This window comes from Capsicum annuum, chromosome 6, assembly GCF_002878395.1.
Source record: "Capsicum annuum cultivar UCD-10X-F1 chromosome 6, UCD10Xv1.1, whole genome shotgun sequence".
Taxonomy (NCBI): domain Eukaryota; kingdom Viridiplantae; phylum Streptophyta; class Magnoliopsida; order Solanales; family Solanaceae; genus Capsicum; species Capsicum annuum.
In genome coordinates this window covers 40,533,734-40,557,738 of record NC_061116.1, presented here as the reverse complement: position 1 = coordinate 40,557,738, position 24,005 = coordinate 40,533,734, and the positions used below count along the sequence as shown (strand labels likewise).

Sequence of the window (24,005 nt, the reverse complement as noted above, 5' to 3'; positions counted from 1 at the left end):
TTTCTTTGTTGTAATGTTTCCTTTTTGACAAGTGGTCCAAGAGGAATGGGCTGCCTTTCTAGAAGAGTAACAAAACCAACACTGATCAAACAATGCGTTTGCAAATTCAACATCAGGATCGATTGGTTATATATGTGTGAAAAAACTTGAACGCGACCTTCTTCTCCTTTTCTAATATCAATTTTGCTATAACACTTGTTGCTCTAGCTAAATACTCAGCTTCAATTTCCTAATGTGATTTCCATGTTACGAACATATTGTTAATACGTCTTCGCCCTCACACCTTTTATTTAATAGAAAATTAGATAATTATATATAAAATTAGCCAAATCGTCCCAAACATGAAGTTGAGGGTTCACGTCCCTCCCTCCAATCCTAACTTCATCGTTTACAGGTAACAAGACGAAATCATCTTCTTCTTTTTTTCTTTTTCTTTTTTATTTTGTGTGTGTGTGTGTGGGGGGGGGGGGGGGGGGCAGAAATTTACATATACCAACATTCCAAAGTCCAGAAAAGACACTGATATATCAACAAACATGACTCCAGACTATTTCACATTTCTAGAGTTAAAGGGTGAAAAGAAAAACAGTACAATTATACATAAGCACCAACTAGGAATAAACTGGAGCCCACAACATGGAACATTAGTGGTGCTCAAGATCTTCAAAACCTCTATATGGTTTTGATCTTTTATTCTAATTTAACATTGACCCAATGCTCTTCTATGCAGCAGGATATCAAAAAGATATGCTGCTCCTTCCTACATAATAATAATAACAATAATAACAATAACATTTCTAACATGAACAAGTCATGGACAACAGAGTAGTGTTAGCTCCTTATTGTGAGCTCCGCAGCCGAGCCCACACCTACCATCCTTGGCACATTATTGATGATCGTAGCGTTCAAATTCCCATTAGCAACACCTGATAGATGATTTTCATAGGCTGAGTTATGTACACCGATAGCAGCCCTACCAGAAGGATCAAGGTTGTTCGACCAAGAAGCGTCCCACTCAATTGCTTTAGCCGTGCTGCAAGCTATACTTGGTCCTCCAGGAACAGTTAGGGTTGCTGAGTTCTGCAAATCCAACAAGGGGTATGGAATTAGTGTTTTGATTTAAGAAATATACTCCATCTATTCCCTATCCATTTTGTATGACACACTCATTTTTAGTCTATTCTCTCACTACATTTGGGAACTCTGTAACACTTAACACTTTTCACTTTACCCTTTGATGAGATGTTCATGTATGGTATCGGTGTTACAATTTTAAGGTCTCGCCTAATATTACCTGCGGGAAGAACCTCTCGAAAATCATCCTGTAATAGTATCCTTCCTTTGTAGTTGGAGTATTATGTGGGAAAATATGTGCAGCATTAAGCATCATCCTGTCAGTCACCTAAGAGACACGAATCGTTTACAAGATCAGCTGACAGTAAAACTCAACAAAAATTGAACGATAATGTTTGTAATAGATCTGAATTCGTTTAGGAAGCTCACATGTTGCTCAGCATGTGCTTTGAGTCCATCAATCCAACTATAGCCTACGCCATCGCTGAATTGTTCTTTCTGCCGGTACAGAATATGCTGCAGGGCATATAACAGAACATGTTAGTTTTGATCCATTAGTATTGGCAAATCAGGCACGAAAAATATGACTTTCGACCTTAGGGAGGTATGGTTGCTCCTCATCATCAAACGCCTTCCTAAGAACCCACTTCTCGATCCTACCTTGATCATTTTTAATCTGAAATGTCACATAAACAAGTTATAGAGAGAATATCGACTTATACTTCTATTCTCGAGCTTAGTTTCATACCATCTTCAATTCAGGGTCTATACTCATGGCAACATTGATGAACTCTTTATCCAGAAATGGTACCCTAGCTTCTAAGCCCCATGCTGATGTTGCCTTGTTTGCTCTTAAGCAGTCATACAGGTGGAGCGCCTTTATCTGTGTGTATGAACGAAGAACATGATCAGCGTTTTCTAAGATAACTTGTTCTGTCTCAATGAGGTTCCAAATAAGGAAGGCAGTATTCTAAGAATTTTTTATTACCTTGCGACACGTTTCCTTGTGGAATTCTTCCTTGTTGGGAGCCTTGTGGAAATACAAGTAGCCACCAAAAATTTCATCAGCGCCTTCCCCTGATATGACCATCTTCACGCCGAGCGATTTGATCTTACGTGACATAAGGAACATAGGCGTACTGGCTCTTATCGTTGTGACATCATACGTCTCGATGTGGTAAATAACATCTTCAATAGCATCAATTCCGTCCTGCAAAAATGAAAAGCGTTGTTTACCAGAAGGAAAACAAAAAATCCTGAGATCAAAATCAAAGTAAAACCACGATTATTAACCTGAACAGTGAAGTGAAACTCATGGTGAACGGTTCCTAAGAAGTCAGCAACTTCTTTTGCAGCCTTGAGATCAGGTGAGCCCTGTTCAGTCATAAACCACAAAAATTAATTGCAATTGGTTTCAACTGAACCCGTATTTTTTACACGAAGCATAGATATATGTAACAATCAGAAGAATCTCAACAACTAATTCTGAATGCATAACTGAAAAACTGCAACGGACGCATATAGGTTGAGACCATCAAGTTTAAATTCTTGATCCGCTTTTGGACTGACTCACCTGTAGACCAACACAGAAAGAATGAAGTTGTGCTCCCCATTGCTTAGCAGCTTTTGTTCCAGCCAAGTATCGAGCAGTGACAGAAGCAACCAAAGATGAATCAAGTCCCCCCGAGAGCAGAACACCAAAGGGAACATCAGTCATCAACCGTTTGATAACAGACTACAAGATAACAACCACTCATTAGAGATTATTAAGATTGTTCGTACTTACAGACTTATCTGGTGCTAAGGCCCAAAGCGGAAAGGCAAACAGCCTAGATCCTATGCTAGAGCCATTCATCCCAATTAAAGCTAATACCAAAAATAACAAATTCTCACATTTTCGAAGGCACGCCTCAGAACTAAAGGGTCATAAGGAGTGGAAGGAATAGCCTCAGAGAACCAAGCAGGATTGTACCATCTCCTAAGCCCGCAATTCTTGCTCGAATACAAGTGTCCGGGAGGGAACTCTTCAAAATGTTCACAATCGTCATTCAATCCCTTTAACTCAGATGATATCCACACAGAGCCTGTGACACATAATAACATGACAAAAATACCAACATAATAACATGCATCACGATACTTTATAGTCAACTAGAATAGTAGTTTTAGTTTACTATGTTGCTTGAACTCTTCAAAAATGCAGTCCTGTTGACATCTGTTGACATCTTTGAAGAGTCTGTCTGAGAAACATAATTCATTTGTACTTGGCAGATGTATAGAAAATCTTACCATCAAGTCCCCAACCAATATAGAGGGGTGTAATTCCGATGGCATCACGAGCAGCAAGAAAGGTATTATCGCGAGTATCCAACAATACAAAAGAGAACACTCCATCCAGCATATCCACAAAATTTTCTCCATATTCTTCATACTGATCAACACATGTTGATTATTAGACACTATGTAAGTTCTTTAAAATTGCAATACAGTATTTTCTAGGAAACAAAGAAACATGGATTCTGATTTTGAAGGAAATTTTGGAATTACAAAAAGTATCCGGGATAAAACAGTAAAAATCTTGATCAAACCAAAACTGTTTATAAGCCGAAAAGGCATAAGTTTGGGATTGATCAACTTACAGATTTTGGTTGAAAATTAGGCTTGCAAATACTTTTGGTGTTTGCCAAAACAAATTTTAAGTAAACCAAAATATACTTATATAAGTTAGTAAACCAGCTTATAAGCTTATCTAAACGCCTGGTTTTTGTAATATAATTCACTAATAAGTTGATGAATAAAGTACACTATATACTCACAAGATGAGCAATAACATCACAGTCACTTCCAGTCCTAAACTTGTGATTAGGCATACGTTTTCGAAGTTGCTCATGATTATAGATCTCTCCATTGACCTGCAAAATTTGACACGCAATAAACCATCAAATATTCAAAATTTTCAGCCTTAAATAACCCAAAAGACCAAAACTATGTTGCTTCCAGACTCTTCAAAAATATCAAAATATCGACAAGGGTGTGTCGAATCTTCAAAAAGTTGTTCACTTTTGAAAGGTTGACACGGGTATGAGAATATTTTTGGAGAGTCCGAGCAACAGTGAGGCGGAAAAAAGCAAAATACGAAGTACTCACAGTAACAACAATCTTTTTGTCTTCATTAAACAGAGGTTGATCACCAGAAGCAGGGTCGATAATGGCGAGACGTTGATGTGCCAGGTAAAAATCACCATATTGATACAATCCACTCCAATCTGGTCCACGATGCTTCAATCTAGAAATACAGAGGCACTGATTTAGAATTTGTTTATCATGAATTTGAGTGTTCATGAACATGACATGGTGAGGGTTGGTACAAGAAAAACTTTAATGTAATTAATTTAGAATTTTAGGTCCCACGATTGGGAAAAAAAAAGTATCCATCATAATCTTTAAATCTTGTTTTTTAATTCAAACAATCACTGACAAGTCGAGTTAGTTACATCAAAACAAACTCCAGAAAACTTTATCATAATCGGAGTTTTGAATATTCATAAAAAAACTAAAGTAATGCAAGAACATTAAACAGAGGGTGCAAAACAGACAAATATGCAACATAAAAACTCTATTAGGACAGAGTCTACTGTTCAACTAAATTCATTACTTACGATTCAAATAACGCAACATAAAATTTTTAGAAAAAATAAGGTCTAGATTTTGAATTTATCTCTGTTGCCAGCTTTGTGCATAGGCAGATCCTCGATACGAAGAAAAGTGTTTTTTCAGGAAAAAAGTGAGATTCTTACCATTTTTTTTTTTGTATTTGTTACCTAAGTAAAGAATATTATCCTAAAACATAATTGTATTTGTATAAAGATATACTATGAGAAGTGGGATAGGGGTCTGGTGAAAGGGGCGGGAATAAAGATGAGGTGTGTTAAAGCCTAAAGGCATAGGAGGACAGAACCAACCTGACGTAGAACTTGTTTTAACAAGGGTAAATTGATTCTTTTCTAAAAAAAATTAAAATCAATAACATCTTCCTTCACATCTAACACAATCTTGAATTAATAAATCGATAAAAATCAGTAAGTTTGATTAGATCGTGTATTTATATATAGAAACTCGTGTAATACGTATAAACAATCTATCCAGAATACAATAAAAAAAACAATTATGAAAGGGGGGAATTGCCTGCGAGAGAGCTCAAGTACTCGAACCCTTTTGGCCTGAGAATCATCAGAACAACCCAACAAAGCCAATATTCCACACATGATGAGTCAACACTTACAGAGATATATAAACAAAACGTCTAGTAAAATATATATAACTTCAAATGCATATAATTAAGAAAACTTATTTAGTTTCTGCTTCTTTCTTTTTTTAGACAAACAAGAAGTAGTGTTGAAGATGGAATTGAGAAAGAAAGATTGCTAATTGTTGCAATGTTTTGGGAGAAGATAACACGTATATAGATAAAAGTGTGTTGTATGATGCATATGTGAATATGTGAATCAACCGAAATGGCCACAGTATTTATAGGCGTTTTCTCATGACTACGTCATTCCCCCTTCAAGCGGCGACGTTTCCTTTATTTTTCTTTCGTTTTCTTACGATTGGGCATTTGTCGGAAGGATAATATGTGTGCAGTCTTATCCAAATAGAAAGGTAACATAACTAGTATATAATTTTATAATTGTGATCTTATTTGAATAAGGTAATACATAATTAATGTAATTTAATAAGTGCTATCTTATTAAAATAAAATAATAATATAATTAATATAATTTTAGAATTGAGATTTTATTCATATCTTGTGAAGATAGAGACCGCCAATTCATTTATCTTAAAGTGAAATATAATTTATGTATAGGATTCACCAATATTGTACAAATAGAATATCTGAATTCATAAATTTAAAAATACAACGAATTCAATACAAAAAACGAAGTTGATCTGATCAAATTTAAATTCTAAACCCGCCACTAACATTATCAGTAATTTTCTTAATAAATAAAATTTATGATATTAAAATAAATATAAGTTTACTTGCTAATTGTTAAAAAGAAAATATCGATGAGTAATTTTTTGTTTATATAATTGAATCACTTATTAGATAATTAGAAATAGCTAAGGATTTTATAGAATTAAAAAATTTTGATTTAAATTTGATATTTTTATTAAAATATTTATGAAATATGTTCAAATAATTTATTCAAGACTCGATAAGTTAAAAAAAATTATAATTCGGAATTTATAAATTAAGAATTCTAATTTCCCTTTTGATAAAAAATTTAGACAGTCGGTGTATATAGAACTTTATAAGTCAGACGTCATTATTTCATATATAATAATCATAGTTTCTAACGTACTTTGCTTTGATTATTGGGTTGGAATCGACCTAAGCATCTTTGAGTAATCCGATTATGGTATATTCTGGGACCACTTTTACACTGACATGTAATATTATTTAAGTTTTTTATAAACTTAATATATTGATAATTCCTTAATTTTGTAAAGAACACTTAAACATACCATAAAATATTTTTATTAGGCTAAACTGATTCCCTTTTTTTAAAAAAACGGTCTGTACTGTCAAATACCTATTAAATAAATAGATTAGTCACTTAAAATATATTTACTTTAATTATATGTATTAGCCTCAATATAAGCTAAGATTGGGAAAATTACATGTCATAGACCCAATTATGGATAGCTTTAGATATTTGGCCTCAATAAGAAATTTCTTTAAAGAATAGTCTTCTTACTTTTTTAAATATAGTACAAGTATTATTTTGCCCCTCTACACCTCAAATATATTTTGTAAACTTTCCATACTTATTTGTCTCTCAAATTTTATTTTTTATATTTTCATTTAATTTTATTATTCTATTTTTTATTATTTTCAATTTTTTTATTTTTTCTTTTAATTTTATCATTCTATTTTTTATTATTTTTATTTTTTGTTTTTTCTTTAATTTTATTTTCATTATTTTAATTCATTTGTCTCAACCTTTATTTTTTTCTCTTTTTTCTTTTTCTCAAGCATTATGTATTTCTTTTTTTTTTCATTTTTTAATTCATTTGTCTTTAACCTTTATTTTTTCTTTTTTTCCTCATTTTTCTCATACTTTATTTTTATTTTTCCTCTCATTTTTTATTTTCTCAATTTTTTTGATTCATCGCTTTTTTCTTAATCATTATTTTTTTTCTTGCCTTTTTTTTTCTCTCTCTTTTTTTTTATTTCTCTGTTTTGTTTGATCACTTTTTTTCTTTTTTCAGTTCTCTTCCTCCCTCATTTTTCTCAAACTTTATTTTTATTTTTCCTCTCTTTTTATTTTTCTCAATTTTTTAAATTCTTCGATTTTTTATTGATCTTTTTTTTTTCATTCCTTTTTTTCTCAATATTTTTTTTATTTCTCTATTTTGTTTGATCAATTTTTTCTTTTTTTCTCAACTTCTACTATATTTTGCTAATAAATAAAAAAATGGATAATCCGCAAAGGTGTCTTCTTTTTTTTATATCAAAGAAAATTTAAGGGCATGATTTATTGTTACGAAGTTCTTTGAAAATTCTTGAGATAAGTCGTGTCTCTAAGGCGAGAGTTGTAGAATATCTCATAAATAAAGTCATAATGTGGTAGTGTCAACTCTTGCCCGTGGGGCATAATTTATTATTTGAAAGTGCTTGAGCTAAGTCTTATCTCTAAGGCAAGAGTTGTAGAACATCCCATAAATGAAGACATAACGTGATAGTATCAACTCTTGCTCGTGGGCATAATTTGTAGTTTGAATGTTTTTGAGCTAAGTCTTTCCTCTAAGACAATAGTTGTAGAACATCTAATAAATGAAAATATAATGTGGTAGAGTCAACTCTTGTCCGTGGGCCATAATTTGTAGTTTGAAAGTCCTTGAGCTAATTAAGTCTTGCCTCTAAGGCAATAGTTATAGAGCATCTCATAAATGAAAACATAACGTAGTAAAGTTAACTCTTGCCCGTGGGGTATAGTTTGTAGTTTGAAAGTCTTTGAGTCAAGTCTTGCCTCTAAGACAATAGTTGTAGAACATCTCATAAATGAAAATATAACGTGATAGAGTTAACTCTTTCCCGTGGGCATAATTTGTAGTTTGAAATTCCTTGATTCAAGTCTGTAGAATATCTCATAAATGAAAATATAATGTGGTAAAGTCAACTCTTGCCCGTGGGGCAGAATTTATTGTTTGAAAGTTCTTGAGCTAAGTCTTGCCTCTAAGACAATAGTTGTAGAACATCTCATAAATGAAAACATAACATGGTATAGTCAACTTTTGCCCATGGGACATAATTTATTGTTTGAAAGTCCCTGAGCTAAGTCTTGCCTCTAAGATAATAGTTGTAGAACATCTCATAAATCAAAATACAATATGGTAGTGTCGTCTCTTACCCATGAAACATAACTTGTTGTTTGAAAGTCCTTGAGCTACGTCTTGCCTCTAAGGTAATAGTTGTAGAACATCTCATAAATGAAAACTTAACGTGGTACAGTCAACTCTTGCCCGTGGGGCATAATTTGTTGTTTGAAAATCCCTGAGCTAAGCCTTGCCTCTAACACAATAGTTGTAGAATATCTCATAAATCAAAATACAATGTGGTAGTGTCGACTCTTGTCCATGAAACATAACTTGTTGTTTGAAAGACCTTAAGATAAGTCTTGCCTCTAAGGCAATAGTTGTAGATCATCTCATAAATGAAAACATAATGTGGTAGAGTCAACTCTTGCCCGTGAGGTATAATTTATTGTTTGAAAGTTTTTGAGCTAAGTCCTTCCTCTAAAGTAAGAGTTATAAAACATCTCATAAATCAAAATATAATGTGGTAGTGTCGACTCTTGCCCATGAAACATAACTTGTTGTTTGAAAGTCATAAGTCTTGCCTCTACAATGTAGTAGTGTCAACTTTTGCCCATGAAACGTAGCTTATTGTTTGAAAGTCGTAAGTCTTGCCTTTATAATGTGATAGTGTCAACTCTTGCTCATGAGATGTAACTTGAATGGAAGAAATCGAAGAAAAGAATAAAAATAATAAAAATTACGGAAAATGAAGAAAATGAAGAAAAATATTAAAAAAATAAAAATCAAAGAAAATGTAGAAGTTGAGAGAGAATGGGAAAAAAATAAAGGCTGATAAAAAAATGATTAAATAAAAATAAAGGTCGAAAAAAATTTAAAAAGGAAAAAATCAAAGAAAATTTTTTTAAAAAAAATTATATAAAATTAGACGTTGAAAAGTGTAAAGAAAAAAAGTAAGAGTTGAGAAAAAACAAAAGAACGAAAAAAAAAAGAGGAAAGAAAAAATAAAAAAGAAAAATAATATAAAATAAAAAAGAAAAAAAAAGAAGTTGAGAGGAAAAAAGGAAAAAAGTAAGGATTGAGAAAATTAAAAATAAAAAGAGAAAAAAAAATCAAAGTAAAATTAAAAAGAGAAAAAAAATAAAAGTTGAAAGATATAAATATGGATTTGTTATCCATTATCAGGATCATTTATGTAATTTATTCCATTGATCAGGGGCAATTTTGTCCAAAAGAATATTAATTAATAGGTAAAGATTATTTTAAAAAAGCTTTTTTATTTGGGGCTAAAATTTGAAATTCACCCCAATTTGGGTCTATTTTTTAGATTCACCTGCTAAGATTCACCTACCGAATTTCCTAAGCCTTTTGTAGGTATTATCGCTAATAGTTAAACTCCATCACTATTCGGTAGCTATTATCACTAATTAACCCTCTCGAGAACTAGCCTTCATCATTTATTACTGTTATTTTATGGTGTTTTCGGATACAAGAATCTGTATTTAGGCACAACAAATTCAACACTAGTTCAAGTTTAAAACAAGAACACTATGAAGTACAAAAATATCCTCAACACAAGATCAAAGTGATCTTTCTAAGAAGTGTGTTTTATTTTTTCAGAAATTAAGGTGAAACAGAAATATAAAGCCAAGTCCCCCGACTGCAAGGAGTGTTCTTAAGGAATAATTTCCCTCACTATACTCGAGGTTTTGGAATCTTTCTCCCAGGATAAAATGGCTTTCAATCCAACTATAGTGGTACCTCAAATAATTAGATTCATCGAACTCACTCAACGATTTAATTGATCACAAAGAATATTTTGAAGACAGGAAGAGTTTTTATTTCAGAAATTTTTTTATTCATAAACCTGTGGATAAATACAGGTTTATATAGCAATCAAGTGCCCCTTCCCAAAGGTGGTAATGGTTTAGCTGAAAAGGTGTATTCTTTGGAAGAGCCATGTCTGTTCATTCGAAACATTCTGTCTTTTTCTGAACAGACATAACTATCTGAATAGTCACTCCTTTTCCAAAACAATATCTATTTTCCTCAAATGTTGTGTCCCTCCATTTTCCATTCACACCTTTTTCATACATATTGAACCCAACAATCCCCCAAATGAATGGGGAATGGCTATTTTTTCGTAAAATTTTACGGACAAGTATGTGATCATCAAGCAAAGACTGATTGCATCTGGATAAATCAATTTTTCTTTGAACTTTCCATAGTAAACATGCATTGGATGTACTCGGTCAATCAATAGATTTGCTATCTTTGAACCGTCGAGCTTTAATGTACACCTAGACAACACATGTCACCAAACCAACCTTTTACCGTTTATGGTTCTCACGGTTTTATTTTTTTCAGCCATGAACACGTCCTGGATTCATGAGAGCTTAGAGAATAAGCCTTTACTAACATTCTCCTTGAAGCGGCTTCCACTTCGCCCTCACATAGGTGATTTCTAAACTTTCAATCTCATAGATTAAACTATTTGGTCAAATTTGCCAAATTTAGATAATCATTAAAAGACTTTTCACTTTAAGTTTTATCCTTCTTTACTAAACATTGTATACATCATGAGAATGGATTGGTATTTTGACAATGTTGAACCTGTCAGACACAACTTTGTTTGATCTATTTGAACCTAACTCTTGGGATCTCCAGTCTGGTAGGTAGAGTTATCGCCATGCTGACTTGTCCTAGGCCTTAAACCAATTCCCTTGGATGTCCTTTTCACTCCTTCTCTAGATAGGCCTTTTGTAAGTGAATTCGACACATTATCCTTTGACTTTACATAGTCAACAGTGATAATTTCACTAGAGAGAAGTTCCCTAATGGAATTATGTCTCCGTCTTATGTGACAAGATTTACCATTGTACATCATGCTCTCTGCCCTACCTATTGACGTTTGGCTATCACAGTGTATACATACTGGTGCCACTGATTTGGGCTAATAAGGAATATCTTCTAAGAAATTTCGGAGCCATTCTGCTTCTTCACCAGCTTTATCCAATGCGATAAATTCAGATTCCATTGTAAAGCGAGAAATACAAGTCTGTTTGGATGATTTCCAAGAGACTGCTCCTCCACCGATAGTAAATACATATCCACTTGTGGATTTTACTTCGTTTGACCTGGTGATCCAATTTGTATCACTATATCCTTCAAGTACCGCGGGATATTTATTATAATGCAAAGCATAGTCTTGAGTTTATTTAAGATACCCCAAAACTCTTTTTATTGCCATCCAATAGTTTTTTTGGGATTACTCGTGTACCGACTCAACTTACTGATAGAACATGCTATGTCTGGTCTTGTACAATTCATTATATACATTAAACATCCCAATACTCTTGCGTACTCTAATTGTGAGTCACTTGCACCTTCATTCTTTCGAAGTGCAAAGCTCACATCCAATGGAGTCTTGGCAATACCGAATTTCATATACTTGAATTTGTCAAGTACATTTTTGATATAATGAGACTGTGACAATGCCAATCCTTGTGGAGTTTTATGGATTCTTATACCTAAGATCACATCCGCAATTCCAAGGTCTTTCATATCAAACTTGCTCTCGAGCATTCGTTTCGTTGCATTTATGTCAGAAATGTCTCTACTGATGATCAACATATCATCTACATATAAACACACAATGACTTGGTAATTTGGAGTGTCTTTAATATAAACACATTTATCACATTCATTTATTTTGAACCCGTTTGACAACATGGTTTCGTCAAACTTCGCATGCCATTGATTAAGTGTTTGCTTTAGTCCATACAATGACTTAATAAGTTTACACACCTTATTCTCCTTTCCTGGAACCACAAAACCCTTAGGTTGTTCCATGTAAATTTCTTCCTCCAATTCTCCATTTAAGAATGCGATTTTCATATCCATTTGATGAATTTCAAAACTATATACCGCAGCCAAGGCAATTAACATTCGAATCGATGTTATCCTTGTTATTGGCGAGTATGTATCAAAGTAATCAAGACCTTCTTTTTGCTTGAAGCCTTTTACTACAAGACTTGCCTTATATTTGTCAATAGTACCATTTGCTTTTATTTTCCTTTTGAAGATCCATTTAGAACCTAAAGGTTTATTTCTTGGAGGAAGATCAACCAATTCCCATGTATGGTTGCTTAAGATTGAATCAATTTTACTATTGACTGCCTCTTTCCAAAAGGATGAGTCTAACGACGACATCGCTTCTTTAAACGTTTGAGGCTCATTTTCTAAGAGAAATATTACAAAATCTGATCCAAACGAAGTTGACGTTCTTTGACATGTACTACGTCTTGGATTCTCTTCATTATGTACATTCTCACTTGGTCCATCTCGAGGTCTTTTAGATCATCCACTAGACTGTTCATGTCTAACTTTATACGGGTAAATATTTTCAAAGAATCCAGCATTATCTAATTCAATTACCATATTTTCATTTATATCCGAATGTTCGGATTTATGAACCAAAAACCGACATGCTTTACTATTTTTATCATATCCTATGAACACGCAGTCCACCGTCTTAAGTCCTATCTTAACCTTTTTAGGCATAGGAACTTGGACCTTTGCTAGACACCCCCACACTTTGAAATATTTCAAGTTGGGTTTCCTTCCTTTCCATTTTTCATAAGGAATTGATTGGGTCTTACTATCAGAAACTCTATTGAGTATATGATTGGTTGTAAGGATTACCCCTCCACAAGTTTTACGGTAAACCAGAACTTATAAGTAAGACATTCATCATTTCCTTTAAAGTTTGATTTTTCCTTTCTGTAATTCCATTAGATTGAGGAGAATATGGGGCCGTAGTTTGATGGACAATTCCATTCTCTACACATACTTCGGCGAAAGGAGATTCATATTCTCCGTCTCTATCACTTCTTATCATTTTTATCTTTTTCTCTAACTGATTTTCTACTTCAGTTTTGTATTGCCTGAACCCATCTATTGCTTCATCCTTACTATTTAGCAAGTAGACATAACAATATCTAGTGCAATCGTCAATAAAAGTTAAGAAATACTTTTTCCCACAACGTGATGGTGTTGATTTCATATCACAAATATCAGTGTGTACTAAGTCTAAAGGATTGAAATTTCTTTCAATGGACTTATAAAGATGCTTTGCATACTTTGATTCCACACACGTTTGACACTTTGATTTATTGCAATCAAAGTTTGACAAAACCTCTAAGTTAATCAGTTTTCGTAACATTTTGTAATTAACATGACCTAAACGTTCATGCCACAAATTATTAGACTCAAGCAAGTAAGAAGAATTTGAACTTTTATTGATTTTCAACATTCATTACATTTATCTTATAAAGGCCCTCGGTGAGATAGCCTTTTCCTACATACACTTCTCCTTTACTAATTACAATTTTTCCAAAAATGGTTATACATTAGAATCCGTTCTTGTCTAGAAGTGAAACAGAAATCAAGTTCCTACTAACTCCAGAACGTACAAAATATTGTTAAGTGTCAAAACCTTTTCTGAAGTCATTTTCAAGCCCACTTTTCCTGTTCCTTCTACCTTAGCCGTAGCAGAGTTAGCGATGTAGATTATTTCTTCTACTTGAGCTGGAGCGAATGACGAAAACAACTCTTGGTTGGAACACACATGAAGGGTGGTACCAAAATCCATCCACCATTCGCAAGGATTCCCCACCAAGTTGCATTCTGAGAACATAGCACACAGATCATCACATTTTTTATTGGACTCAACCATATTAGCTTGGTCCTTTTTCTTGCCTTTCTTAGGGGTACGGCAATTCGTGGACTTATGACTAATTTTGCCACAGTTGAAGCACTTTTCCTTAAATTTCTTCTTGGGTTGATTGCCTCCTTGTTCAACTTTCTTCCTTTTCTTAAAATTGTTTTGGTCATCTTCTACAATATGTGCTCCATTAATTGTATAGAATTCCCTTTTGACCTTCTTTCGGCAGCCTTATTATCCTCTTCAATACGCAGTCGGACAATAAGATCTTCGACAGTCATCTCCTTGCATTTGTACTTCAAGTAGTTTTTGAAGTCTTTCCACATAGGTGGTAGCTTCTCAATGATCACTACTACTTGAAATGCATCATTCACAATCAAACCTACAAAACAGTTTATGTGAGTACTAAGAATATTTTTAATTTATTTAACTAAGGTATTTTTCAAAGATATACCTTCTGCTAAGAGATCATGGATGATTACTTGCAATACCTGAACTTGAGAGACAACCGATTTGCTACCTATCATTTTAAAGTCTAGAAACCTTGCAACAAAGAATTTCTTAATTCCCGCATCCTCTGTTTTATATTTTCATTCTAGTGCCCCCCTCAATTCCTTCGATGTCTTAGTTCCACTGTAAACATTGTAGAGGTCGCCTTGTAGACCACTCAAGATATAATTCCTGCAAAGGAAGTCTGAGTGCTTCCAAACTTCTACAATCATGAAATGCTCTTTGTTCGAGGTTTCCTCGAGCACCGCAGGAGCATCCTCACTAGTAATCACTAGTAAACCTTTGAAGGCATAGAATGGTGAGGTAAAATAACATCTTTTGCTGCCATCACTTAAAGTCAATACCCGCAAATTTTTTGGGCTTCTCCGCAGGTGCCATTGGTTGCGGAGCATTTGCTCGACTTGTTGAGGCAATACTAGTTGCCCCACAGTCGTAGCCGCATCTTGCATTTGACTTTCTTTAGTCATTTTTTCTGTCACCACAAGACAATAAAATTTAGTATTTTCAAAATACTATTTATAAAGTTAAGCAACTTTAAACTCTTCTTCTTGTTTCTAGTTAACGATGAAGTTTTTATGACTTTCAATGATCAACCGAATGATCTTTAACTTGTGATGAAGATTTTATGTCTTCGAATCACTAGTTAAGTTCAAACGGAGTAGAAAGCTTAAAGCTTTAATCTCCAAAAATAAGCAATACAGATTCTGCAGAAGATTGTTATTTTATGGTGTTTTCGGGTACAAGAATTTGTATTTAAGCACAACAATTTCAACACTAGTTCAAGTTTAAAACAAGAACACTATAAAGTACAAAAACGCCCTCAACACAAGATCAAAGTGATCTTTCTAAGAAGTGTGTTTTATTTTTTCAGAAATTAAGATGAAACAGAAATATAAAACCAAGTCCCACGACTTCACGGAGTGTCCTTAAGGAATAATTTCCCTCACTGTACCCGAGGTTTTGAAATCTTCCTCCCTGGATAAAATGACTTTCAATCCAACTATAGTGGTACCTCAAATAATTGGATTCGTCGAACTCACTCAACGATTTGATTGATCACAAAGAATGTTTTGAAGACGAGAAGAGTTGTTATTTTAGAAATTTTTTTATTCATAAACCTGTGGATAAATGCAAGTTTATATAGCCATCAAGTGCCCCTTCCCAAAGGTGGCAATGGTTTATCTGAAAAGGTATATCCTTTGGAAGAGTCATGTCTGTTCATTCGAAACTTTGTGTCTATTTCTGAACAGACACAACTATGTGAATAGTCACTCCTTTTCCAAAACAATATATCTTTTTCTCAAAGGTTGTGTCCCTCCATTTTTCATTCACACTTTTTTCATACATGTTGAACCCAACAATTATTAATAATCACTTTTATCATAAATGAAATTACCATCGTCAATTATCATTGCACAATGGCTATCACTGTACAACATCCTTACTATCCACTTCCACCAACAACAATCACCGCCAATCATCAGCGGACAACGCTATCGTTATTTCCAGTGACCACCATCACTAGTTTTTAGAAAATCTGTCAATTGTAAATAATTTTTATGACACCATATACTTAATATACTTAGATGAAAAAAAAAAATTCTAATTTTTTATTGATATAATATGTACACTGGTGTGAGAGGCTAGCGTTGGATGACTTCAGAAAGAGTAGAGGTAGGCCGAAGAAATACTGAAGGTAGGTGATCAGACATGACATGGAGCAGCTGCAGCAGGCTAGCGGGAGGGTGTGGGTTGTAGCTAGCCAGCATGAGAGATCTTGTAGCCGGGTTAGTAATTCTAGGATTGTGTTCATATGTGTCTATGGCTGTGAGTATTTATTACTTATATGTGGGTGTCCCATTCATAATTTCTCAGTTGCTATTTTCTTATTTTGTGTTGCACTATCTCTCGTATTTTCATATTGCTCTGATTTACTTTTTATTATTCCTTATGCCTTTTTCTATTATGTAATTCATCTCCTTGTCTACGATTCTTTATTTTAAGCCGGGGGTCTATCGGAAACAGCCTCTCTACTTCTTCGAAGGTAGCGATATGAACTACGTACATCTTATCCTCTCCAAACCCCAGGAATACACTGAATTTGTTATTATTATTATTGTATAATATGTACATTGGTTAGTTATAAAAATTATAAATTTGTAGTCGTAAAATAGAGATTGATTATGCACATTCAGATATAATCTTAATAATTATTTATGTATATTCAAATTCATATATTTAAATTTGAATAAAGGACAACTACATAAAGCAATACTTATCATAGAAATTTTTCAGAAACTACCTATAAAATGACTATCATGCACGTATCAGATTTTTCAGAACTATATAAGATAAGTCAGCAATGTTATTTTTTTTTAAAGATAAAGGTTTTATCCAGTTTAGATTTATCCAATCTGAGTCAGCAACAGTTGTCTACCTAGTGTCTTTTAGTGGTTAGTCAAATTATTCTACTGCGTCGATTTTTTGCTTATTATTGCAAGCACTCCACGTGTTTACATTTGGTAGCTCCAAACAAGTCATTAACTCCTATTGGTTCTTCTAGTTGGAGTTGAATAGTAAAGTCCAACTTGTAATTTTTGGCAAGGATGGATGAAAAATGTATATTTTATGAGTTTCAATTTTTTTTTTCTGATTTTAATTGTGATATAAAATTTTATAAATACACAAATTTTTGAATTTTGTGATTTTAAATTAAAGATATTTGTGTTTTTAAACTAAAGAGATGTAGAATGCATCAAAATATCTTTAATCTTGTGATTTGTAACTAGAAAATTATTGCAAAAAAGGGATCACTCTTTTTTAAACGGACTAAAAAAATAAAATAGGACTAATAAACTGAAACAAATGGAATATCTACGAAGGATGAAAAGCTAAAAAGGGACTCGGTGAAAAATGAACATTGAGTTTCTTTATGTCTGAAGAAACCAATCATCGTTAAACACGAATTAAGATGAGTCCTACGTGTATAATGTAATTAAATGAATTTTGAGCGTAATTACTCAATCCCAACAGCCTTGTAATTGCTCATCCCCTCATAACTCGGATTTCTTATTCGAGTTGTTCAATAGTGCAAAATATGATGATGAAGTTACAGATAATATATCGTATGATTTTTTTTTTTATTTTGTTTACTTAAATAATAACAATAATGGTGAATAGATGGACCAATGGGCCAAAATGCAGAGTAGGAATATCGGGTTATCTGAATCAAATAGTTTTAAAGCGAAGCATATAAAGTTGTGTGTAAAAATTCAATAACATCATAAGAAACAGCGGAAATGAACCCAACTAGTTTCTTTTGAAAATGTAGACTTTATTGTAATGAGAGTAGGGTGCACATGATCCGGTTGATTCGAGTTCTTTAAATATCATATCAAATTATTTGTGTTGAATTTGTAAATCTATAAATCAAACCAATAAATTATCGGTTCGAGCTTTTTCGGGTTTTCGATTTTCTCGAACTTTTTGATTTATTTTTAGATTTTTTCTGTCAAAAGCTTCATACAAACATATAATTAGCTTGTGCTTAAAATATTTTTTTAGTTCTAACAAGATATAATTATCTATGTGTTCCTTCAGAAAATAACACAACATGATAAAATGAGTTATGACTATAAAATATTCAACAAAAAATAATATTAAAATCATATAAAAAAATATTGCATATCAATAGGTTAGATAATGAAAAGAATCATAAAATATTAAGTCATGCCAAAATAAGTCTACTAAATATTAATTACATGACTAAATATTAAATAAAAAAATAAATTTCAACTATGTATTTATGCAAAATTAAAGAATATATATCCAACATTATTAAATGTTTTAATTAAATATTTTTTTAGCATTAATATTGGTTTAAGCTTTATTTGAGTTATCAATTATGAGCTATAAAACTTATTGGATTATTCATAATTCTAAGTTTAAATTGAAATAATATGTTGAAAGATAAAAATAATGAAAAAGTTTAAGAAATATTAATAAATTACATCAAAGTGAATATATATGTATATATATGTATTAAATATTTTTCAAAATTGTATGAATGTAATATCGGGTTGGTTCAGGTTGATTTGACCTTTTTTTTAGTTAAAATCAAATCAGACCAATTATAGTCAATTCTTTTTTTTTTTAAATCAAACCAAGTTAAACCAAATCATTATTCGATTTTTTTTTCCGATTTGACTCAATTTGAGGTTTGATTCGATTTTCGGTTTGACTTTGTTCAACCATAACTGAGAATAATCAAAAGAAGCATGAGCATAAGTTGGTTTGATAAGCAAAGAAAAAATTTCCGTTGTTTTATTGGTTGTAAAGCTAAACAAATTGTGCACCTGCTTGATGAAAAGAGGACTATTGATTGTAAGAACTGTGTATTCACCTGTCCAATAGATTTTTGAGTCTTCGATTTTATTTATGACATGAGAATTTTATATTTTTTGAGTTGATAACTGAGTGATTACAACTATTTCAAAAGGTATAGTTAAATTATCAAAAGCACGCTCAAGGTAAACTTGTGGATATAAATTAACTATGATGACATAAGGTTTGTGTGTGTACATCTAGTTAGATTGATAATGAAAGTTCCCTCTATATTACTTTGTAGACTTTAGAAAAATCAAAAACTACTTAAAAAAGTATTATGTTTCTTTTTCTTTGATGGCATAAAACCATAAGGCATTCAGTCACGTAACAATACGTTATCTACGCACCATAAGAGTTTTTCTGATGTGTCTAGAAAGATAAATTCAAGAAAAATCGAAAGGGATAACCAAAGGAACTTATCATTTTGTTTATATTAAGGATGCATAAAATTAATCAAGCTGTATATAAATTGATTTGAACAATGAAATATACTCCTTCTAGTTCTTATTAAGTGAATTTTTGAAACTCTTTTCATTGTTCAAAAGGTGTAAATTTTCTAAAGTTCAAAAGAATTATTGGGACTTTTTTCAGGGTGAGAACCTTCTATTGGTTATGTCCTTTAAGTGTCCGTTCTTTCATATTTATATAAAGAGATAGATCCACATAGAAATATAAGTCTTTCTCTCAATATTGAGCCGATAGTATGAATAGGAAAATATATATATAACTAGCCATATGTTATCCTAAGAACAATCTCTATAATAAGAAAAATAAGTAGTACAAATTGAATTATTATGCCTATCTTAGTGGTGGTTATTTTTAGTGGTCTTTCTTTTTGGCTGACTCATCTAAGTTCTTTCTTTTTGCCCTTCCTTCCTTTTAATGAGGTTCTTAACTATTACTTTACGTTTTCTAGGTGATAAATTATGATAATCAAAGAGGAGGAGGAGGGGGTGAATTGAAATTCTTATAACTCGACTAAAGCTATATGTTAGTCGACTTCCCTGCAAGGTGATATTAGTACCAAAAACAATAATGACAGAACGTAAAGAACAAAAACTAAGTAAATGACATAAGAATATTCATCTTGGTTCAGAACATATATCCTCGTGGTGCCTACTTTCACTCCTCTTGGCTTACAAGAGGTTCCCGTTAGAGCAACTTAAATGTTTACAGATGGTTTTTCCGATAGCTTATAAGCAAGCTTCTCTAAGAAAGGTAGCAGTCACTACTCGTCTGGCATTTAGTTTCTTCTCTCTTTTGTGTTCATTATAACGAATTGTATAAAACTAAAGAAGTAACTAGAATATTGCTTAAGTGAGGATGTACAAAGAAAAACCAAGGCTGCTATGCTCTATTTATACATGGATACATAAGATAGGATCGTTGCAGAATTTTGATCAATCTTCTCCTTGTTGTAGTAATTGATCTGCCTTGATTTGGGGGAATTATAATTTTCTTTCTTCTAATTCTTTTCTCTATTGTTTTGAGAAACCCAAGCAATTGTGTGTGGTCATCTAGGGTGAAATTTGAATGCATAAATGATGTCATATGTCTATATCAAATATGTCCATATTTCTTTCCTTATGTTTTCATTCTGGACTTGTATAGAGTATAGCAATATACTCTTTCCTTCCATGCTTCTTTTCGAGTGACTTGATTGATTCTTTCCTTGTGTGTGAGGCTTTTCTTTTGGAACAATTGCTTGTCCATCTCCTTCCATATTTATCCTGCATATGAGTAGGAATTGGTCTATCATTATTAAAAATGCACGTAGGGTTAATCTCATCTTTTTCGATAAAGATAATAGTAAAAACTTTTAACAATTAAACTTCCCTCAATGTTGCATTTGCTCTCCCTAAGAGTGTGTTGGCTCCCCCTCATATTGTGTTGCTGTTTTTACTTGTCCTTTCTCCTCTTCGGCAAGATCGAAAAAAAAAGACAAGCAAACAGAAATTACATAGAATATGAAACCAAATTAAGCATACGAGAGGACAAGGGATTAGTTCAGCTGAGGACAGGCCCCCAAAAAGAGGAGACAAAGTCAAACAGGAGTAGTGGAAAGAGTTAACAAAAAGATATTTGATAGGGACACGCCCCTATTGAATCAAAGAACCATGAAATTCATTTTTCTTGAGAAGGTAGGTTAGAGTGTTGATCAAATTCCTGCAGAAGGTGTCATAGGACTTCTGCACATATTTGGTGAAGTTGGTGTCAGATCCGAGCCAAGGCCCTGAAAGCGCCGGGCATTCCGAACCACAAAGGCCTGAGAGACCCTTAGCATACTATTATGAGCATAATTCATACGAAATGCAAAAGTTATAATAAAGTTTAAGAAATCTTTTAAGCAAACTCTGTCAATAAAGTCATAACAAAACAATAACCAAATCTAGTCTACGAAGCCTCTATTGAAGAATAACTATCTAGGTTGGGACAAGGCCCTCGATCGGACCATAAACTGAAGAAATAAACATATGAATAAAATTACTTTCGTAAGATGGATGGTTCACCAACTCTGACATTTATGAAGGTTCTAATGTGGTGATGGACCAGAAGACTGAACCTCAGATCCTACATTATGAGACAATATAGCCACTCGAGAACGGTCAATACTTGAAATTTATTGGTATATAGAACAAACCAAAAATAATATATATCTTATACAAAATAACCAAAAGCATTATAAAAATAATTTAGCAAAATAGAAATTAATATAAATGGGCATAATTAAAACTTTAATCAATTTCGTAAAAGCATTGACTCAACTCTTTTCTATAATTCTGAGTTAGATGGTATATCCGACATGATCTGAAAAATCCTAAAGACTATATAGGGTCCACTATTGACTAATCGATTAAGCCCCCAATCCGAGTTTGCCGCAAGTATAGGAGTGTTTAGTCTGGTATACCAAAGCATATAAAACAAGTATACCATGATCATTTGTATTTCAGGACAGGATCAATCCCGCGTCGGCAAAACGCGATTTTGGACTATGGGCCTTTCGGATCCATTCCTTCTCGATTAGCACTACAAAAAATGGGTCAAATTACGGGGGTTAATTTTAAGGTTTGTAGGAGTTTTAAACCCCCGCAAATTGTGAGTTGGGCAGTTTCCAAAACGCCCACAATACGAGTCATCACAAATAATTTGCAGCAATTTTTTTCGACCCCCATAATTAATTTACGGAGGTTATTTTGCGGCGGTCGAGACCTCCGTTATTCTAAATTTATTTTTTTATTTTATTAAAAAATGCGGCGGTTTAAAAACTCCGCAATTTAAAAAAAAATTAGTGGGATGCATCAATTTTCAATAAAAAATTATAAATTTTAATTTTAGTTCAAATTTAATTGTTCCTCTAGGTATAACCTACAATTCAATATTTATTTAACTCATATATCATTAACACAAAATGACTAATTAAACATTGTAATTCACAAGCATCTCAAAAATACATTGAACATTAAACTTCAAAATTAAATTTTCAACATTAGCATCTTCAAACTCCAAATTTTCAACATTAACTAGTATCTTCAATTTCCAAAAAATAAATTTAAACACAAAACCTTCAATAGTCTAAGATTCGCTCGAACCATATAATTACATCATCATAATTGAATATTCAAGATAATTTATCACGAAATCAGCGACTATCACTAAGATCACTATCATTACGTGGTCTCCTTGCATCCATGGGCGAAATGGGTCCACTAGCCGCATCACTTGGCTACATAAAAATGCAAAGTATAAACAAAAATCAGATAAACTTTCAGTCCTTATTACATTTATATCTGCGTACAACTAAAAAACTTCATGATAAATATAAATAGATCAATCACAAATTCACAATTTCAAGTAACTACACTTAATCATTTTCAAGTCACTACACTTAATAATTTTTAAATAACTTATTCACTAGTACACATTTCAAGTCACTACACTCAAACCATTTTCAAATAGCTAATTGACATTTCAAGTCGCTATACTTAACCATTTTGAAGTAATTACATAATCATTTTCAAGTCACTCGTACACAGTTCAAGTCACTACACTTAACCATTTTTAAATAACTAGTAGACATTTTAAGTTACTACACTTAACTATTTTCAAATAACTAATTCACATTGCAAGTCACTACACTTGATCATTTTCAAATAATTAATTCACTTTTCAAGTCACTATACTTAACCATTTTCAAGTAACTACTTCACATTTCAAAATAACTATACTTAATCATTTTCAAGTCACAACACTTAATCATTCATTTCAAGTCACTATACTTAACCACTTTCAAGTAACTACACTTAACTATTTTCTAGTCACTAGTTCACAATTTCAAGTAACTACACTTAATCGTTTTCAAGTCACAAGTTTGTAATTTCAAGAAACTACACTTAATCATTTTTAAGTCACTACACTTAATAATTTTCAAATAACATATTCACATTTCAAGTCACAACACTCAAACCATGTTCAAATAGCTAATTGACATTTCAAGTCACTATACTTAACTATTTTTAAAACACTACACTTAACCATTTTCAACTCTCTAATTCACATTTCAAGTAAGGGTGTTGAGTGGGTCGGGCCGGGTCAATCGGAACTGGCCCATTAAATTTATTCGATTTGTGGGCCGGGTTGGGTCTGGGTTGATTTAAGTGGGTCGGGCCGGCCCGGGCAGGGCCAGGCTCAATAGTAAAATTTTTAAAAATATCTCTAACCCGGCCCACTTACCCCAACCTGACTAAACCCACCTAAACTCGGTCAAAAATAAAAAAAAGTTTTTTTCAATATACACTATATATACCCACCTATATACATTTTAAATACTTTAAATAATATATATACACTATATCTATAGTATATACTACATTACAATTTAAAAAATATATACACAGTTACACATATATACGCACCATTCAATGTATATGTACTACTTTAAAGTTTAAATAAAATATACTACGATATATATACATTACAATATATATATATA

At 32.5% G+C, this 24,005-nt stretch overlaps 1 protein-coding gene across 1 annotated transcript; it reads right to left on the bottom strand.

Annotated features, from left to right (window-relative positions):
* Positions 1–831: 831 nt before the first annotated feature.
* On the bottom strand, positions 832–5,339 carry LOC107873413 (asparagine synthetase [glutamine-hydrolyzing]-like). Its single transcript, NM_001325034.1, is given in 13 exon segments — positions 832–1,080; positions 1,295–1,402; positions 1,504–1,590; positions 1,670–1,750; positions 1,823–1,957; positions 2,063–2,284; positions 2,368–2,448; positions 2,648–2,809; positions 2,968–3,158; positions 3,364–3,505; positions 3,891–3,986; positions 4,222–4,360; positions 5,260–5,339. Coding segments are annotated over 13 exon segments (1,773 nt in total).
* Between the last annotated feature and the right edge of the window lie 18,666 nt (positions 5,340–24,005).